The sequence below is a fragment of the Magnolia sinica genome, chromosome 12 (assembly GCF_029962835.1).
Source record: "Magnolia sinica isolate HGM2019 chromosome 12, MsV1, whole genome shotgun sequence".
Classification (NCBI taxonomy): Eukaryota; Viridiplantae; Streptophyta; class Magnoliopsida; order Magnoliales; family Magnoliaceae; genus Magnolia; species Magnolia sinica.
This window is the reverse complement of record NC_080584.1, coordinates 13,395,634-13,415,228: the sequence shown is the minus strand read 5'-3', so window position 1 is coordinate 13,415,228 and position 19,595 is coordinate 13,395,634. Positions and strand designations below refer to the sequence as shown.

At 39.5% G+C, this 19,595-nt stretch overlaps 1 protein-coding gene across 1 annotated transcript in view; it reads right to left on the bottom strand.

Annotated features, from left to right (window-relative positions):
• Window positions 1–19,595, bottom strand: part of LOC131219938 (uncharacterized) — a 237,233-nt gene that overhangs the window by 57,141 nt on the left and 160,497 nt on the right. Inside the window, exon 40 of the mRNA XM_058214923.1 lies at window positions 18,902–19,016. Coding sequence (XP_058070906.1) covers window positions 18,902–19,016 — 115 coding nt within the window. The remainder of the gene's footprint in view (window positions 1–18,901; window positions 19,017–19,595) is intronic.

Here is a 19,595-nt window from a genome sequence, read left to right as displayed (position 1 = left end):
TCTTTGTTAAGAAGAGAGAGATTGATTCTAAGGATGCATACCTTCAGACAGGTCTGTTGTAGCATTACTTGCAGCTTGAGCTTTGCATCTCTCCACAAAACACAAGAGATGCAAGCAAAAGGCAAGCAGTGTATGAGATGGAGAAATTGGGAGGGACCTTTTCATCATTCCATGCACCGGATGTATACTGTAGATGTCTTCTGATCTCACCAAGCTATGCATTACAACTTATGGGTATAAAAAGCTGGGTTTCTCTTTTGATTACAAGAGCCGTCTCCTAAAAACTAATTTTCTTTAATGGATATGAATATCCGAGTTTGATAGATATAAATAGGCTGTTGGTACTATGTTCACTACAGGTGGAATTGACCTAATACTTCCATGTCAGGCCAATTCCACCTACAGTAAGCACAACACTAACAGCGTATTTAATTTGCCTGTTATTATAGTAATATAAAAGAAATGAGTAGTGATTACAGATTATTTTACTAACATAATGATTACAAATTATTTTACCAACATAAAATGGATGAATGGATTATATAAAATTGTTGGAACTCTATAAGGTGGGCCTTATTGATCAACGATCTGGATTGTCCTAATAGTTGGATTGTGTAATCAAGTAAACCAGTGGACCCCACTTCAATGTGATTCTCACAAAATATCTATGAAAGTATTCGTAAGGGGTTGGAATGCTATAGCTGCATATGCAGGTAGCTATTTGAAGACTACTAGGAAGTTGATAGTGTGGAGCATGTGAAGAGAGTCGTGATGGGTTTCAAACTCTCTCCACCACAGCAATTATATAACAAGTGCTAGGTCCCCGATCCAACACAAGTCAGAAACGTAAGTCCCATTTAAGTTCTGAATTCAGGGAGAGGAAGATCTGGTATTCTATTATTCTCAGTCATGGCGTCTCAGTTAGGTAAGCTATCTAAACTCTTAAATCTCTATGTCCTATGCACAACAAGATCTCGAGGATTTCTGCATTAAGCTAAAATTAACAAAAATAACACCAAAGTTCAATTGAATTCTTATAAAAATTGTAAAGCCCCAAAAAGTATTGACGGTACAACATACAAATGGAAAAGTATGCGCAACCCCTTTATTTTCAGTAACTAAAGTCTTTACTCAGAATCTACGATGCAAACCAACCACAACAATCACTTGAGATGAGAAGTATTATAATTTCTCAACCTCTAAGCGATTATATAGTTTTTAGCCGACTGTAAAAATCTAAAAATGCATTTGGCTAATGACGACTCTAACTTAAAAATTATTTTTACATCAGAGCCAACCCACACTTAATCTAAACCTAACAAACATCACAGAACATCATAGAACAGAGAGTCTAGTTAGAGAATATTGTGAGGATCATTTTTCGGATTTGTGCTTTCCCGGTTTGTGCGACTAAGGGCATATGCACACTCTTATCATTTATTCTTTTGCAATTAGTTTATTTATTATTTAACAATATTTTTATTTTTAAAGTTTTTTTTTCTATTATTTAATCTACCAAATTGGTTTCAAATTCATATAAATACACCCAAGCCATCCCTTGAGAAGGCCATTATAATCCGATAGGACTAGGAAAGATCAACGCCGCCTCTAACGACTTCCTGTTTAAAAACATCTCTGGCTTTTCATGGGGTCATCTAATTGTGAATGCAGATAAACTTTGATACTCTGGTGATTGATGATTGATACACATGCACTCAGGACTTGTACACGTGGCATGAAAGTAACTCAATTTATACGTTCAAATGTTGCTCGCTGTCATAGATTGATTTTAAACCTAAAAAAATAAAATCAATCGGTGGACATTTATTGGACCATTAAGATTAAAAATACCCAACGGTTTAGATTGAGCAATAAATGCCCGTGAATCAGAGGTTAATGTTGTTAAAACAATCTGATAGCTGGTATAATGACCTGTCTACAGTGGGTACTACAGTTTGGACAGTATCACTTGATTTAATGTTTTAATGTGTGCCACGTATAAAGTTTATGTGTGCCTGTGTATCAACCATCATACTCGACCTGAGCATCAAACAGCTTCCATTTGGACTTTAATTATAAAATAAATGGACGTTTTAAAAAATTTGACTCGCGGTCATACTCATACTCAAGCACAGGCATCACCCACTAGATCCGCTTAAAAATCGGATTGCGTACTGCGTACTGAATTACTCAGCACGCGCTTATCGTACTGAGTAAACTATGTTGGGCCCACTAGGAGTTCATGTGGTTTATCCACGCCGTCCATCCGTTTTTCCAGATCATTTTAGGGGTTGAGTCCAAAAATGAATTATATCAAAAGCTCAAGTAGGCCATACCAAAGGAAACAGTGGAAGCATTGATTTCCACCGTTGAAACCTTTCAAAGGCCCCCAGTGATGTTTATTTTCATCCAAACTGTTCATAAGATCACACATACATGGATGAAGGAAAAATACAAATATCATCTTGATATAAAACTTCTTTAGGCACCTAAGAACTTTTCAATGGTAGACTTCAATTCACATTGTTTCAGGTGGTGTGGTCCAGTCGAGCATTGGATATGATTAATTTTTGGTTTAATGCCTAAAATTATATGATAAAACGGATGGACAGAGTTGATACAATGCATGAATGAGGGTGGCCCTCAACAGAGTTTACTGAGTACGCTCATACTGAGTTACTCAGTACGCAATCCTCCTCTGTGAGCCTATTGACCAGATTTTACTGTGGGCCCGCTGAGGAGCGGATTGGGTGTCTCACATGTGTTCTCAATGGCACGTGTGAACAGCAAGTAGCATGGCATCTTTGTTGCCCGTGTGGATGACTTCCAGTTACATGAAGATGGCAAATGGATGAGTTCTGAAGACATGGTTGCCACTGACAAAAACATCCTATTTATTGCAGTTTGATTGGGCCACGTTATTACACATTACATTTAATGCAGTGGCCCTGATTAGGTACCACCCCTGTAGGCTCGGAGCTCGGGATAGGCGGAGGCCCGGAGGGGCCACTCATTATGTATGTATTTTATCAACAGTACTATCCATCCATTTTTTTCATATCATTTGAAATTATTAGTAAAAAATTAAATGTGATCGAGGGCTCAAGCAAGCCACACCATAGGAAGGAGCGTGCTAAGGCCGCCAACCATTGAAACCTTCTTAAGGCCCGCTGCGTTGTTTATCTTATATTGTAAGTGTATTCTTTGAGATAAGATCTACCCACGATCTGTCAACATAAGTGTATGCCACATGATTCTAAGGTAATTATCAATACTTGCACATGTCTCGCGTAAGTGTTGAGGTCGTGCCTAAAATCACAGATTATCCTGCTCTACCTACACTAATAAAAATAGAGGAATCACCTACGTGAAAAGGTATGCAAAAGCTCTCGACCAAAAACCCTCTATACGAGTACTAGACCCATATTTCTAGCCTGACTTTGGCATCGGAGGGTCCCCTGGTCAAGCCAGGGTCTCCTTTGCCTTCTTCATATGTAGGTGCTCGAAGCTCGGAGGAGAGTGATCCAAATTTTTGCATTGACAAAAATAATAAATTGATTTTTTATTTGCTAATAAAACTAAATAATTAGCCTATTTGGTTAGAGTATTTTTAGTGGAAGGATGTGTCAATCCATCGAAGTCAGTGTTTGGTCAATCAAAAGAATTGATTTTTGTCCATCGACCAAAGTCGAAAATTCATCTTAAGTTTTGATTAATCAATGTCCAGGTTCGATCGATCAAGGGTCTCCTCGAGTGGTCTCGATCAATCGAGGGTACTGATCGAGAATGACTAAATTTGTCTAGCAAGCAAACCCATTTTGATCCAATCAAGCCCGATCGATCGATGAGAAGGGTTTGTTCGATCAAAGGTGGTCAAAAGTGTCCAGATACTTAACAAACTAATTTCAAATTTTATCAATTTATGGTATTGATCAAGGGGCCTCGAGCTATTTCGATTGATTGACTCCATTGATCGATAACCCATGCTGTTTTTCAAATTTTAAATATAACAATTTATGTTAGGCCATCTTACTTGAATCAAAGGTGAACCCCACTTATTGGAGTAATGTAATTGAATTATGGTATGCTAAATCATCTTAATATGGATCTGAAGTATAGTTTCTAACGCATTTAATTATTCTAAGGATTCGACACTATCATAAATAGGTGAGTAAATCCCAACGTATCTCATACTTGTGCAGTTAATGTAACGTCCTGAATTTTCGCTATTTTAGATTGCCAAAAATCTTTAAATTTTTTTTAAATATAACTAGCCTACGTCATCGTTTACTGACCTTTGATACTCGAAGTAAGCTTATATGTGGGTGGTACCGATAAAGAACCACACAAATAAGATTAATGAACCGTAAAAAGTCAACGAATTCGACCGATCACTTAAACATCGAGTTTAGCCCCATGATTTGTTCACATAGGGCCTAAATCTAGCCAACATATCACTGACCAATCGAAATAACCATAACTAAATAAAGACCTACCTAAAGTTGAGACAATTATGAGTCGAATCTTGATTAATAAACCAAATCAACCTGGTCACTCATTTAGCCTAAGAACCAACGATCTAGAATGATCATGACCGAATCACCATTTTCACTAATTTCAAATGTGTCATAGTATGAACTTAGTTAATCCAGACCCTAACAACTATGCCTAAAAAATCTCCCTACCAATTTATTCAAAAAATGCTCCGATTATCCGAATAAGATCTAGACCGCTTGTTAGTGGGTCACTAGTTCCGAAATTATAAAATAATGTCTGTCTCATTGGGCTTGACGTTCATTGCGGGTGACGAATAAATATAGTACCCAGAACTGCATAACTTGGGCTAGAGGCCGAGTGCTTGAAATACGCAAATACCGAAGGTTGAAACCTGAAACTTAAGTGAAATGAACCTCTCACTCTTTCACGAAGTTGTGACTTTTCGACCGTTAGATTGTGACCAAACTCGAGGTATAAGTTAAAGATATTTCTATGCTCATATCCGTATAGCCGTGGCCCCGATCGAGTATCGACGACCGTCAATCGTAAGTAGGATCCCTTCGGTTGATCAAGGCATCCGATCTCCACCAAAATTGGTCTGATCGCTCATCCTATGATGGGGCACCTACCCCATGGCGCGGATGGGCAAGTGGGCCCCTAAAGTAGCCTTATGGGCCAACATTCAGCCCACTAGGGGCATGTATGCTAGAAAAATGGGGCCCCAGGGCCATTTAGACATAAAATCCAGGCTATATAAGGCCTAAAAATTCACTCCTTTACTCCCATACAAAATTTCGGTTGTAAGGGAGAAAGGGAGTGGGGAGAAGTTGGAAGAAGGAGCTCCTTGGGGGAGCTGATTGGGGAAAATTCCCTTTGCTGCTGCCCACAACGGACCCCGCAACCGCGCCCCATCATAGAGAGCGGCCTACCGGCGATAGAAAGGTAACTCTCTAGTCCTCTCTAAATTTCAGCATCGTATAACTATTTGCATGCGCCCTTACGAGCTAATTCTGTCGGCAGAGGGCCTCGATACGTCAATCCCCGGACCCGAAACCTCAAGAGCAGCACCACGAATCGACGGACTACTCTTAGGTGTGGACCATTACCTTTAGGTTGCCGAGCATGGTGGTATAGGACACTATGATTGAGTTGTTGGCCTACGCAGGGGTGACGAACCTCCCTGTAGTGACTGTGAGTAGCCCGGTATACAACCCGCCATTCGTATGAGCCACAAGTCTTCTGAGCCGAGCATGGTGGTATAGGATACTATGCTTGAGTTGTTGGCCTATGCAGGGGTGACGAACCTCCCTGTAGTAACTGCGAGTAGCCCGATATACAACCCGCCATTCGTATGAGCCGGCTGGGAGTGACGAACCCGGACGGATTAAGGATCGCATGCACGAGGTCGCTACGGCCACCCTGCGCCTCGCGATCGAATTTAGGGCATTGATTTCGTAACGGTGGCCTAGTTTTCCCAATCTTGTTGGACGGACAGACATAACTAAACACTTGATTAATATTATCATAGACGCATTGCATTAGTTAGGCTGATGGCTCGGCAGTTGAGGTCGCATTGAGAGAGTGTTGGTCATAGCGAACATATAGATGGTATAGCTTGAGGGAGTGTTGGATGGCGATGGCATGCATCATATCATAATACCATGCATGTGCATTAATAAGAGTGCCTAGGAATTGTATGCTTAATTGTTTTTCATTAATTGCGCCTGTGGAATTGATAGCTTGTGTAACTTGATGCTAATAGAACCATTGAATTGATCATTCACTTCCACTCTGGGACAGTGTTTTAAAATACCAACTAGACACTTTTGTAAATGCAGGTATTGTGGAGTCTAGAGGAGGCGCACATAAACTCGAATGAGTCCTCGTACTTCCAGTTGCTGGGTGGGTCGATGTAGGACACTTTCAGGACGTCAATGAAATTTTAAAGTTGATACATTTTGTAATTTTGAAACTGTATATTTTGCTCAGTTGTAATCTCTTAATCTGGATAAACATATTTTACTTATTAGTTAATTTACTTACGTTAAAATTTATGTTTATTTCAGAGTACATCACATAATCTATTTTAATTCAAGGAATTACTCAAATGTCAGGTAAAACGAACTATAGAACCCTGCTTCCGCAAAGCATAAGTGGCACCCAGGATATCAGGAGTCGAGTATCTACTCGGCCCCTAAAATTCGGGGCATTATAATTAATATAGAAGATGTGATTGTTGTGACTGATGTATATGATTTGATTTTCATGTGACTATTGTATGGTTGTCATAACATGATCCATGTTATATGATATCTATATTATTTGAAAGAGTTTTGATATATGCAAATTGAACATGTAAACATATCAATCATTGATATTTTAAGTTCATTATTCCTCTAAAAAATATATATATTTCTTAAATATACATGACCACGCATGGACATTAAGCACGAATGACATACATCCATTGTAATTGCATACACACCTTATGCTTTAGTTCCCAGGGGATCTCCCTGGATTATTATGCCTGGTAGATTCGTTACCAGATGTCCACGATAGTGGAAGCCTACTCACGGAATAGATGAATGATTACACATGCATACTTAGGTGAATGTCTAATGGTTACAGATTGCCCATGCCTACCTACGGTCGATGTCTGAAGAGTATAATTTTTGGGTTAATGGATATCCAACTTAAGCAAGTGAATGATCATCCTAATTGACATGCATATTACGACATTTTTGCATTCATAATCATACTACATGCACACTATTTTTGTTATATTGTGCTATGTATGAATTAGGCTGGGTTCACTCACTAGTCTTGCTAGCTAATGTTATAAATTAATAACTGTACGGAGATAGACGATATAAGATGATCTAATCAGGTGTTGGAAAATAAGGCCAGGTTGGTGGATAAAACTCAAGATCAATGGTCATATTTGGCAAAAGATGAACTCGCTGCATTACACAGTTAAATAGATTATGTAATAAATTATATGAGTTTTAGTTTTCATTCATTTTAATTGTTGCCGATTTGATTAAATTTGAAATATGTTTATAGCTATAATTTTGTTAGGCAATGATTAATTAATTTAGTTAAATAAAGTTTCAAATGGGTGGACTTAGACCGGTTTGGATAATTGTTTTATAAATGAAGAATGTTATAGAGAGAGTGTTAATAAATGTAGTGAAAATAATTTGTTGTATGAATGTTAATGTTGTGACGATCTAAAATATATGTAAATTGTGCCTCTTAATAATTGCATAATAATCGGATTTATGTACACTTCGTGTATGAGTCATGGACCGTAACTCGAGTCTAAGGGTGCACACTGTATCTGAAATGTGGGGCATAATAATAGAAAATTAATATGAGCTACACCAATTGGGTCGATGAAAAATTACTTATATAGCTTATTATTTCAAATGGTTTGACCGGCCTCAGTTTTCCATGAGGATGATTTTCGCATTTGAACTTTATCTGAACGCTTTTGCATAGCACATAAATTAATGATGGTATTAGATCCGAATTTTCTTATACCTAAGGTTTATTTAAGTTTATTGAGAGCTCAAAATTTCAACAACATCAAATACTCTTCTATATAAAAACATTGTCTATAAAACTTTATTATTTCACACTCACAATCACATGTTCCAAGATGGAGCAAACATGTGAGGTAGATATAAGCTCTCAGAATGATTGGAATAAGTGATTTGATTAACTGCTTAAAATATCAGCCCATTTTGCTACTTAGACATTCAAAGTACAATAATGGCCATCCATTTGTTTCATTTGATGTGATTTGTTGAGTTGTGAAGTGGCCTAGTTTTTAGAATACCCAATCTAAAAACGACCACATGATGGAAGGCTTTGATTTGATTTAACGCATGCATTACATATTGTCACATGTGCTTAGTTGTAGGTTTCCACGAGCATGTAAAATCAACAAACTTCCAATTTTCAATAGGGGTGCAACAAGAGCTGAAAGTTGGGCCGGGTTCAACCCGACGACCCGTGACTGACCCGACATTGGGTTGGGCTTGGGTAGGATATATCGGGTTTGGTCTCAAGCCTGGGCCATACAAACACCAACTTGATAAAACTTGGGTTGGGCTCGGGTTGAGGTCTCGAGTTGCCTGACCCAATCCGAACCCGATCAATATGTAAGTTCCTTATAAATCAATTATAATTGAGTGTGAATCATCTGTATTGAAGGTACATGAAATTCCATTACCGTCGGGTTTCATTGGTCTACATCATTTCCGATGACTCAAGCTAACAAGATACACTGGATTTGTCTCTCCCAAATAGATTGCTTAACACACAATACAACTTTTAAAGGAGTGGTTGTCCTATATTTTAGCTCGTTTGTTTAGAAAAAATATTCTTTACGATAAATAACTACATATATAATCAATAAAATTATAGGTATAAAACATAGAACTTGTATTGAAAATATAATAGACTAACTTAATAATGAAAATATTAGCATATATCTACCCGACCAACCTAGCCAACCCAAACGAACCCACTTGGGTTGAGAATTCCCAACCTGAGGTTGGGTTAGGTTGAACTAGGGTTGAGGTATAGGAACCTTGGGTTGGGCTAGGGATGAGCACCAACCCGCCCCAACCCGCCTTAGGTACAACTCAAGCGTTTGGGATCGAGTTGAGGATCAACCCAGGCCCAACCCAACTTCAAAAGGACCTAAGCCGGCGCAACTGGACCCAACTCACGTTCCAACCTGAGGTGCCCACCCAGAGTCATTGGTGCTTGACTCAATCAGACCTGACCCCACCCAAATACAGGTGATTACTCTCGACCCTGCCTTAGTTGCTGCTAATTTGCTGAACTTCAACCCAACCTGAATTCAAACGAGGCCAGAGGTTTCCAACCCAAGGAACTGGATGACTTGAAAGTCAATGGGGTTCTGATGATGAGGATGCATCCCCTCCCCACGTATTGCAATAAGATAGGTCATCACTCTAACAGTTGGATTCGTTTCCTTTTTTCAATGATCCAAACCGTTTATTTGATAGGGATTTACTTGGATGTAAGATGATGAAAAAGATTAGATTTAATATTTTAATCTATTGATTATGCAAAGGTTAAGATGAGCATTCATATTCGTAACAAAAGAACCAAATTCAAAGGACAACTCACGTTCCAACCTGAGGTGCCCACCCAGAGTCATTGGTGCTTGACTCAATCAGACCTGACCCCACCCAAATATAGGTGATTACTCTCGACCCTGCCTTAGTTGCTGCTAATTTGCTGAACTTCAACCCAACCTGAATTCAAACGAGGCCAGAGGTTTCCAACCCAAGGAACTGGATGACTTGAAAGTCAGTGGGGTTCTGATGACGAGGATGCATCCCCTCCCCACGTATTGCAATAAGATAGGTCATCACTCTAACAGTTGGATTCGTTATCTTTTTTCAATGATCCAAACCGTTTATTTGATAGGGTTTTTATTTGTTGATTTTCCAATATTCATAGTCAGAATTGTAATATAAATGGTCTGGATCTTTGAAAGATGACCCGGATTCAAAGCCTATAGACTTACGGCTCATATTGCAATACGTCAGGATGTACTCGAGCAAACCTCTTTCAAATTCCGCAGTTTCCTAAGCCTGCGAACGCATGTAAAATGCTATGGTTGGATTCATGTTTTGGTTGTATTGTATTGTATCCGGTACTATTCACGTATACATTGGGCGATATTCAGAATACATTCAGTGGAGGCATGCCACTAACCAATGTTTGGATAGGACGTATTACTCTAACATGTATACAATTTCATGTCAGATCAATGTTTGGAAACGATCGGATAAGGGTCACACGATGTATATACGAGCGTGTAGTGGGGCCCACTCATTGTTCCATTGAATGATCTGAGTTGTTCATTCACTTCAGAGGGTGGGCATTACCCTTGCTTAGGTGTTCTTTCGTTTCTATGCAAACTATTGCAGAATCTCAACCGTTAAACATGAAATGGATGGCGGAGTAAATACCCTCATGGGCCATGATGATTTCACTTCAAAAGCACTCCCTTTTCGTCCTAAATCCAATGGACGGAGTGAATTTTCCAAGAAGCTTCAATAAGTGGGCCACCAATCTTCACAGAGTCGACGTACGTCAACTCTGTTGCAAAACAGAGGTTCCGTCTTTTTGTTGTGGGCCACCATCATACAGTGAAAGGTGGATCTGAACTGTTCATCAAGTAGAGGGAGAAAATTTCATAAAAAATATGTTGACCTTTTATGGCCATGTACTTCTTCATGATCGCTATAATGATCAAAAGAAGACCGTTCGGCTGTTATTTCAACTTGATTGTCTCAGTGGGCTATATCATCGGATAATCAAAGCTCACCATTTATGGCTTAAATCTCGAGAGGAAGATGGATGGTGTGGATTTGTTAAAAGACGGCCAAACTGGGCATTACCAGCAACACAGTAAAAGAAGAAAATGCTTTCTTCCTGCTTATGTCTGACTGAACGTCTGGCTAGTTGCACGGTACAATTCCATCGATGATGCAAAGTAGTTCTCAAACGTATTAGCGTGCGTTGAATGCGTTGCCCGCCGTTCGTTTCCAAACGAGGGACATGTCCCATCAACCCCACTAATACGATACTATACACTCGAAACCGTGAATCCAAACACGCCCTTAGGTATAGTACTACTATGTATCATTTCTTTGGTCCATATGTAAGCAACTCAGCACCATTTTCGGATCCAAGAAAACATGAAAATAAAAATTTTCGGCTCCACCACTATACATGTGGTGTATGGAAGATACAAACCATCCATTTGGTGGTCCACAACATGGATGGGTCTCAGCCCAAGAAATTGCACCACTCACTTGATCCACAAAAATATGGTGGCCCACAGGGATGTTTGCGAATGCAGTTGGGTTTCAATCAAAAAATTCAAAACAAGAGAAAATAGAATTTTTGTTCAGGTGAAACTCTAAATTTTCATGAGAGAGAGAGAGAGAGAGAGAGAGAGATTTTCTAAGGATGCATACCTTCAGATGGGTCTGTCGTAGCATTACTTACAGCTTGAGCTTTGCATCTCTCCACCAAACACAAGAGATTTATGCACCAGAAGCAAAAGGCAAGCAATGCATGGGATTGAGATTTAGGCATGAACCTTTTCATCATTCCATGCATTGGAGGTGTACTGTAGCCAGGCCTTCTTATCTCTTGAAGCTATGGAAGTTAAAATCCCAAAATCCTATAAATGGATGAATTTCACTTTTCATTACAAGAGTCGTCTCAAAGTCAATGCATGACTTGGTAGATACAGACGTGAGAATGACGATATGTTTTAGTCCCCCTAATGCGGGAAAGGCCAAGTACTCCTGGTTCTTCCATTCCGGGTGATGAAAGGTAAAACACTGCAGGTGATTTACTTTTTTTTCCCAGGTTGGTTAAAAAAAAAAACGAGCTATGCTTAGGTAAAGGTATCAACATCTAATGGCTTTAGTCGTGTTGGCAGGGCTGTCCCTTCTGCTATTTATTTAGTAGCTGGTAGTAGTATCATCTTCTTACCTGAGCTTCTTAAATTAAATTACTCTTTGGTGGTTTTATTAATGTGGCTGTCTTACCAGCCAATCCCAGATTGCCTGCTACAGGAAGTTAAGTGGGGCCCACCATGATGTTTACGAGAAATCCACCCCGTCCATGTGCTTTGCCCGATCATGTTAGGACTTGGGCCCAAAAATGAGGCAAATCCAAAACTTAAATGGGCCACACAATAGGAAAAAGTGGGTACGGAAATTATTGATGAAACCTCCCTAGGTCCACAGTGATGTTTATATGCCATCCTTACCGTTCATAAGCCACTCCTGCTAAGATGAGCTGAGAACATGAAAGATGTTACCCTAATCCAAATATTTTGTGGCCCCATGAATGCTTCAATGGTAGACATTTAATCCTCACTATTTCCTGTCATGCCGCCCACTTGAGTTTTGGATTGCTTCATTTTTGGGCCCATATACTAGCATGATCTGGAAAAATGGATGGACAAAGTTGATTTCTCACAAACATTATGTGGGCCCCAAGGGACTCATATTTAATAGTGACTCCTCAAGTATAGGGCTTGGCATGGCCGGTGCTAGGAAAGCTCCATGGGCCCACCATGATATATGTGCTTTATCTAACCTATCCATTAATGTTGTGAGCTTAAGATCCAAGCTCTAAAATGAGGCAGATCCAGAGCTCAAGTAGACCACACCATTAGAGCTAGTGGGTATGGTGACACCCACCGTTGAAACTTTCCCAGCGCTCACAGCATGTTTAATTGGCATCTAATCTGTTTCATAAAGTCACGTGGATTTGAACCAAGTAAAAACATAAAAATCAGCTTCATCTAGGACTAATGCGTCTCATGATAAGTTTCAATTTCAACGGTAGGCAGACATCAATCTTTGTTGTTTCCTATGGCGTGGTCCACTTGAACTTTGGATTTGCCTCATTTTTGGAATGATGCCCGAAAATGAATGGTATGGAAAAATGAATGGTATGGATAAAACACGTATATCATATATAGTGGGCCCACGGAGCTTCAATACGGGCACCGATCAGTTCGGAGCTCCGCATTGGAGAGGTCAATGCAGAAAACGCGTCTCATTACCAACCAGGAAATGACTAAGAAAGAGGAATAAAGGAAAACAGAGCTGCCTCACACGACTTCCATTTATAAAGGCACCTCCCATTTCTTTCCTTTCTCACGAGGCATCTAATTAAATGGAGATGAATGGCTGATGAGGTAGAGGATTACGTGGTGTGCCTACCTGTGTTGACGTCACTAAGTTCTGTGAGCCCTACTATAATGTATTTATTGTATCTACACCATTCATCCATTTGGCCAGATTATTATAAGGTTTGAGTCGGAAAATGAATCATATCTAAAGCTCAAGTAGACCACCTCACAAGAAGCAGTGGGGACAATGATTCGTGCCATTGAAGCATTACTAAGTGCCCGCCATGATGTTTATTTGCCATCAAAATTGTTCATAAGGTCTGAAAATCTTGGATGAAATAGAAAAAAATAAAGTAAAATTAGATTGATCCAAAACTTTGCGATCCTAAGAAAGTTTCAATGGTAGACGTTCAATCCTCATTGCTTTATGCAGTGTGGTCCAATTGAGCTTTGGATCTGTCTTGGGCTCAAGCCTTAAAATGTTCACGTAAAATCTACAGACGATTTGGATATAACATATACATCATCGCTGGGGCCCATAGAACTTGATTAGGTCAACACACGGAGATCAGTAGCATGTGGCACACCATGAAATCCATTTTGGTTGGTACATGGGACTCAGATTGTGTAATGTAGAACAGAGTAGGTAGGTAGTGTGTTGATGTGCAAAGCTTTGTGAGCCCCTTCATGATGTATGCGTTATATCAACATAGTTCATCAATTTTTTCATATCATTTTAGGTTATGAGTCCAAAAATGAGGCAAATCTAAAGCACAAATGGACCATTCTATATGAAATATTAGGAGATTAAACATCTATTATTGAAAACTTTTTTATGGAGTCACAACTGTTTTAGATGAGGGTGATATTTGTGTTTTCCTTTCATCCCAGTCGGTATGATCTTATGAACAGGTTGGATGGTAAATAACCATCATGGTAGGTCCTAGGAAGGATTCAATGGTGGGTATCATTGTACTCATCTCGTCCAAGGGTAATGTTTTGGTGATGTTTATTTGCCATCCAACCTGTTGAAAAGGTTAAAAAAAAAAAACACTTGGATGAAAGGGAAAAAAAGCAAATATCATCTTGATCCAAAACTATTATTTCCCACAAAAAAAAAAAAGTTTTTAATGGTCGATCATCATTGTTTCTTGTAATATGTCTACTTAAGATTTGGATTTGTTTCATTTTTCCACCCATGCCTTAAAATAATATGCAAAAAATGGATAGACGACGTGGATATAGAATACATATATCAAAGTGGGTCCTACTATAGACACCACATCTTGGGTGATGCTGTGCGTACCTAGTCGGCTCCTTGTAGGGTTAGAACGCAATCCACATTCGTGTTGTTAGGGCAGTCAACATGTTGGGGCTGAAGTAGGTTTCTGCCTGAATTTTGAATAGAGTAGTACACAAATTGAGTTAGCTTGGTTAGCTCCCTTGACTCGGTTCGAAACTAAATTCGAGCCAAGTCGAGTTGATTTTTTGAGCTCGAACAAATTTCGAGCCTAGTTCAAGCTTGCCTGAGATTGACTTGATTCAGGTCGAGGCCCAACTCGAATGGAACTCAGATCGAATCAGTTCGGTGACTTGGTTATTTTAATATTGATGTTCAAATCAAACTTAGATAGAACTACTTCGATGACTCGGTTATTTTAATATTGATGTTGCTCAGCAAGTGTTTGATGAAATGACTCAACGAAGTGTTAGCTAGTAGGGAGGAATGTACGGATATGAAACAAATACCCTTGTATCTTGATTTTTATGTTGTCTATTAAGTGTTTAATAAAATACTTGTAAACCGATGCTACTGTTTTACATTCCATGAGAAACTGACGGTGCACTCCATGTATTTGAGAAAATGCTGCAGATGCTCGATGAACTTGGCTTAAACTAGCCTGAGCTGCTTACTGAATTAAGCTCAAGCTGAGCTGGCCAATCAAGCTCGACGACCGAGCCAAGCCGAGTTCAAAGTGGGTCAGCTAGTGGCGAGTTGAGTCAAGCTGTGCCAGTCTCGTCTCAGCTCAAGCAATGTACAACTATAATTTTAAACTAGTTCCAGCCTCTATTCAAAAATCTGATTGTTTAATGCCTAGCCTAGCACATGCACACCCTAGGAGTAGTACACGATTAGGTGAGACCCGCACGAAACTCACCAACTACAGTACGGTCCTTGGCGTAGGGCCAACCTTGATGCATGTATTCTATATCCATGCCGTTCATCTGCTTTTTAAAATTATTTCAAGTTATTATTAAAAAAACGAAGCAGATCCAGTAATCAGGTGGACCATAGGGAAGAGTGATAATTGACCGTTAATAAGCTACAAAAGTTTTGTATGAAGTTGATATTTATTATTATTTTTTATTCTTCTTTTACTTTCAGCATGTGTATGTTATCTTATCAACGGATTAGAAGGAAAATAAATACTATGGAAGCACAGAAACATTAAAGTGGGCCCTGAGAACTTTTGAATGGTTGTTCGTTCAATCACCACTGTTTCCTATGGTATGGTCCACCTGATAATTGAATCTACTTCATTTTCATGATACTTTACTAAAATGAGCTGTAAAAACGGATGGACGGCGTGGATGCAGAATACACATATCAAGGTGGGCCCGTGGTAAAAGAGGCACCATCTCGGGTGAGGCCGGGGTCTCACCTAATCCGCTCCCCTGCTGTACAGGGTTCCGGTCCTCTTGTAATGGCTGTACATTGGAAAGACGATCCTCGCACAGCCGCCAATGCGATCACCAGCTATGACACCAAGGAATCTCCATCATTCGTATTATGGGATCCACCTGATGACTGGTTAAGATCTTACACACGTCTCAGGTTGCCATACTTGAGAGGCGGATTGGCCAAAATAAGGTGCACGGTGTTGGACGCGGTTTGCGTCCTACCCCCACCCGGACGTAATCCGTCCGGGCAAGGCTCTGTGGGGCCCACCGTGATGTAAGTGTTTTATCCACTCCGTTAATCATTTTTGAAAATCACTAAATACATCTGCTTTGCCTTGAGATCATTTTTAATATGTTATATCAAAACTAGAGTGGATCCAAAACTCTAGTGTGTTGCACAAGAGGAATTAATGGGGATTTAGTGACTACCATTGAAACATTCATTTGACCCCAAGAGCTACTTATCAGGTTAAGTTTTTTTTGTGATTTTATTTCATACCATTAGGAATGGCCTTATAAACGGTATGGATGGCATATATAAACATCAAGGTAGAGCCCATGAAAATTTCAATGGTATGAAAGTCTTTTCCCAGTTTTCCATCTTGTATGGCCCACTCGAATTTTAAATATGCCCCATTTTTAGTCGTATGTCCTAAGATGATCTGGCAAAACAAACGAATGGGGTGGATTTTTCACAAACATCAAGGTGGGCCTCAAATAGCATTCCAGCACGCTACTTACTACAACATGCAGCTTTTAATGGAAACGGATTGGTGGTGAAATCCCACTATAGTGTGAGTGTGTGGCGGTGTGTGTGCATGTGTAAAATAAATAAATAAATAAATGGAAACGGATTGGCTACTCCCATGACACTAACCAATGGCCAGTGGTCGGTGCTCCGTGGACCCTAACATGGTGTATGTCTCATCCATGCCATCCATCCATTTTTCCAGATGATTTTATGGTGTGAACCCAAAACTGAGGTAGATCAATATCTCAAGTGGGCCACACAGAGTTGATTGAACTCACACCATTAAAAACTTCTTAGGGCTTCGAAAGTTTTGTATCAAGCTGATATTTGTTTTTCGCCTTCATCCAGGTCTGTACGACATGGTCTACAGGTTGGATGTAAAATAAACATTATAGTGGGCCATATGAGGTTTTTAATGGTAGATGTTCAATCACTACTATTTTCCCATGGTGTGGTTCACCTGAGATTTTGATCTGCCTCATTTATGTCATAAAGTATTAAAATGATGTATGAAAATAAATGAACAGTGTGGATAAAACATATAGATCATGGTCGGGCCCACATAGCACCGAACCAATAGCCACCTGGCTAGTGGCAGCGTCACTTGCCAAACTGCACTACGCAATCTGCTCCTCAAACCATGAACATGGATTTCCTGCTAAAAGCCTTTCTAAGTAGTTTTTGCGCAGGGATGTTGGATGGGGCCCATTACCATGTTTATGGGAAATTTACCACCCGTTCATCCATTTGGCGAGCTCATTTTAGGATATTAGACAAAAAATGAGGTGGATTCAAAACTCAAGTGGGCCACACGAGAGGAAACAGTGGGGATTTAGTGAGAACAATTGAAATATTCTTCTGGCCATGAAAGCTTTGTTTCAGGCTAACGTTTTTTGTATTCTCACTTCATCCCAGTGGTAATGAACTTATAAACGGTTTGGATGGCATATAAACATCAAGGTGGAGCCCAAGAAGGTTTTAACGGTAGGTATTTCTTTCCTAATTTTACCTCTTGTGTGGTCCACTTGAGTATTGGATCCACTTCATTTTTGGTCAGTTGTCCTAAAATGAGCTCGTCAAATAGATGGACAGGGTGGATTTCCCACAAACATGGCGGTGGGCCCCACCCAGCAAAACCACATGCCAATCCGGTTTCCCACGGAAGCCTTGTCGCGAGAAGTAGGTGTGCTGGGATATCATCTCGGGCCCACCGTTATATTTGTAAGAAATTTACCCCCTTCATCTGTTTTGTGAGATCATCTTATGACATAAGATAAAAACTGGGGTAGATTTAAAACTTGAGTGGGCCATACAATATGAAAAACTAGGAAAACCTTTCCTACCATTGAAACCTTCCTGAGCTCCACCTTGGTGTTTATATGCCATCCAAACCGTTTATAAGGCCATTCCTAATGGGATGAAGTAAAATCACAAAAAACTTAACTTGATGAGTAGCTTTTGTGGCCGAATAAATGTTTCAATGATAGTCACTGAATCCCCATTTATTCCTCTCGTGCAACACACTAGAGTTTTGGATCCACTCCAGTTTGATATAACATACTAAAATGATATTACAAAGCGGATGGACGGAGTGAATTTCTCACAAACATCATGATGGCCCCACCTAGCATCTTAAAGCAGTAACTTTCAACAAAAGGCTTCCGCAGGAAACTTGCGTCACTACAAGATGCGCATGATCGAAACTCTCTCTCAAACTCGCACATCATTTAAACCATACGTAAGATCCTACTGCTGACATCAAGGTTCACAAGTAATGATGTACGAACCTCCGAATTCCACTATATTACGCTATAGGGTCTCTAATCTAGTAGGATTCTTATCCCGATCGAATATGTCAGAGTGATCTTCGGCTGAGATCAGGCCAAATTCAAGGCGAGATTCACCCCAGATTTCTCGTACTACCTCTCTGGCAGTGGCAGTGGTTGACCTGGTCAGCCTGGGATGCTGGAAGAGCTTGAAGCTTAGAATTTAAGCTCCTTCTGCACAGGTTCCTCACCCGTGTTGTAGACATTCCTGGTGTGGCGAGTCTTCTCCCACGTAGCTTCATCCTTTGGTGGCTCAGCTCGATAGCTCATCTCTAAGTTGAAAGATTTGCCGTTCTCATGCTAATGACCCTTCTCACTGCAAGAAAAGGGAATTTTACCAGCAGTCAAAAGCGACGCTAAAAGTCTAAAAAGCTCCAGCATTACTTTTCCCAGCGCTTTCATGTGTTGGCAAAAGTTTTTGCGGCGGTAACATACTTTTACCAGCACTTGTCTGAGCGTCGGCAATTGTATATCCTTTTCCGACGCTCATTCTGACTTTACCGATGCTTTTGATGGCCGCTGGTATTTCTGAGGAAGCACCGGCAAAAGTCTATCCAAGCACCAATAAAAGTATTTCAAGGCACCTTTTCTGGACACTTTTAATCATGTAAAAGCGCCGATAAAAATCTATATAAGCACTGATAAAAGTCTTCAGAAGGGTTGTATAGATTTGAGAGGCCCCTGAGCAGGTCAGTAACATATATATATATATATATATATATATATATATATATATATATATATATATATATATATATATATATATATATATATATATTTCAATTGAAACCTATATGTTAATATTTAAAACATAAAAAATGTGGCAATAGCTCCATTAGTTTATAAAACATCAATTACACTGAATTCACAACAACACAGAGTAAGAAAACAAATTGAAGTAATAAAAAAAACCAAACATGCAGAAAGCATAAAGAATTTATATGGTTAGACATTGTGCCTACTCCATGGATGAGCCCCTTTTAAAACACTATTTTTCAAAAGGATTACAACCCTAACAATATTTTAACCCTAAAAACCAGAAAAACATAAAAGAGTTTCTTATATAACCTTAATTCAACCCCATAAACAATATTTACAGGTCATGCATGAAAATACCAAAAATACCTTC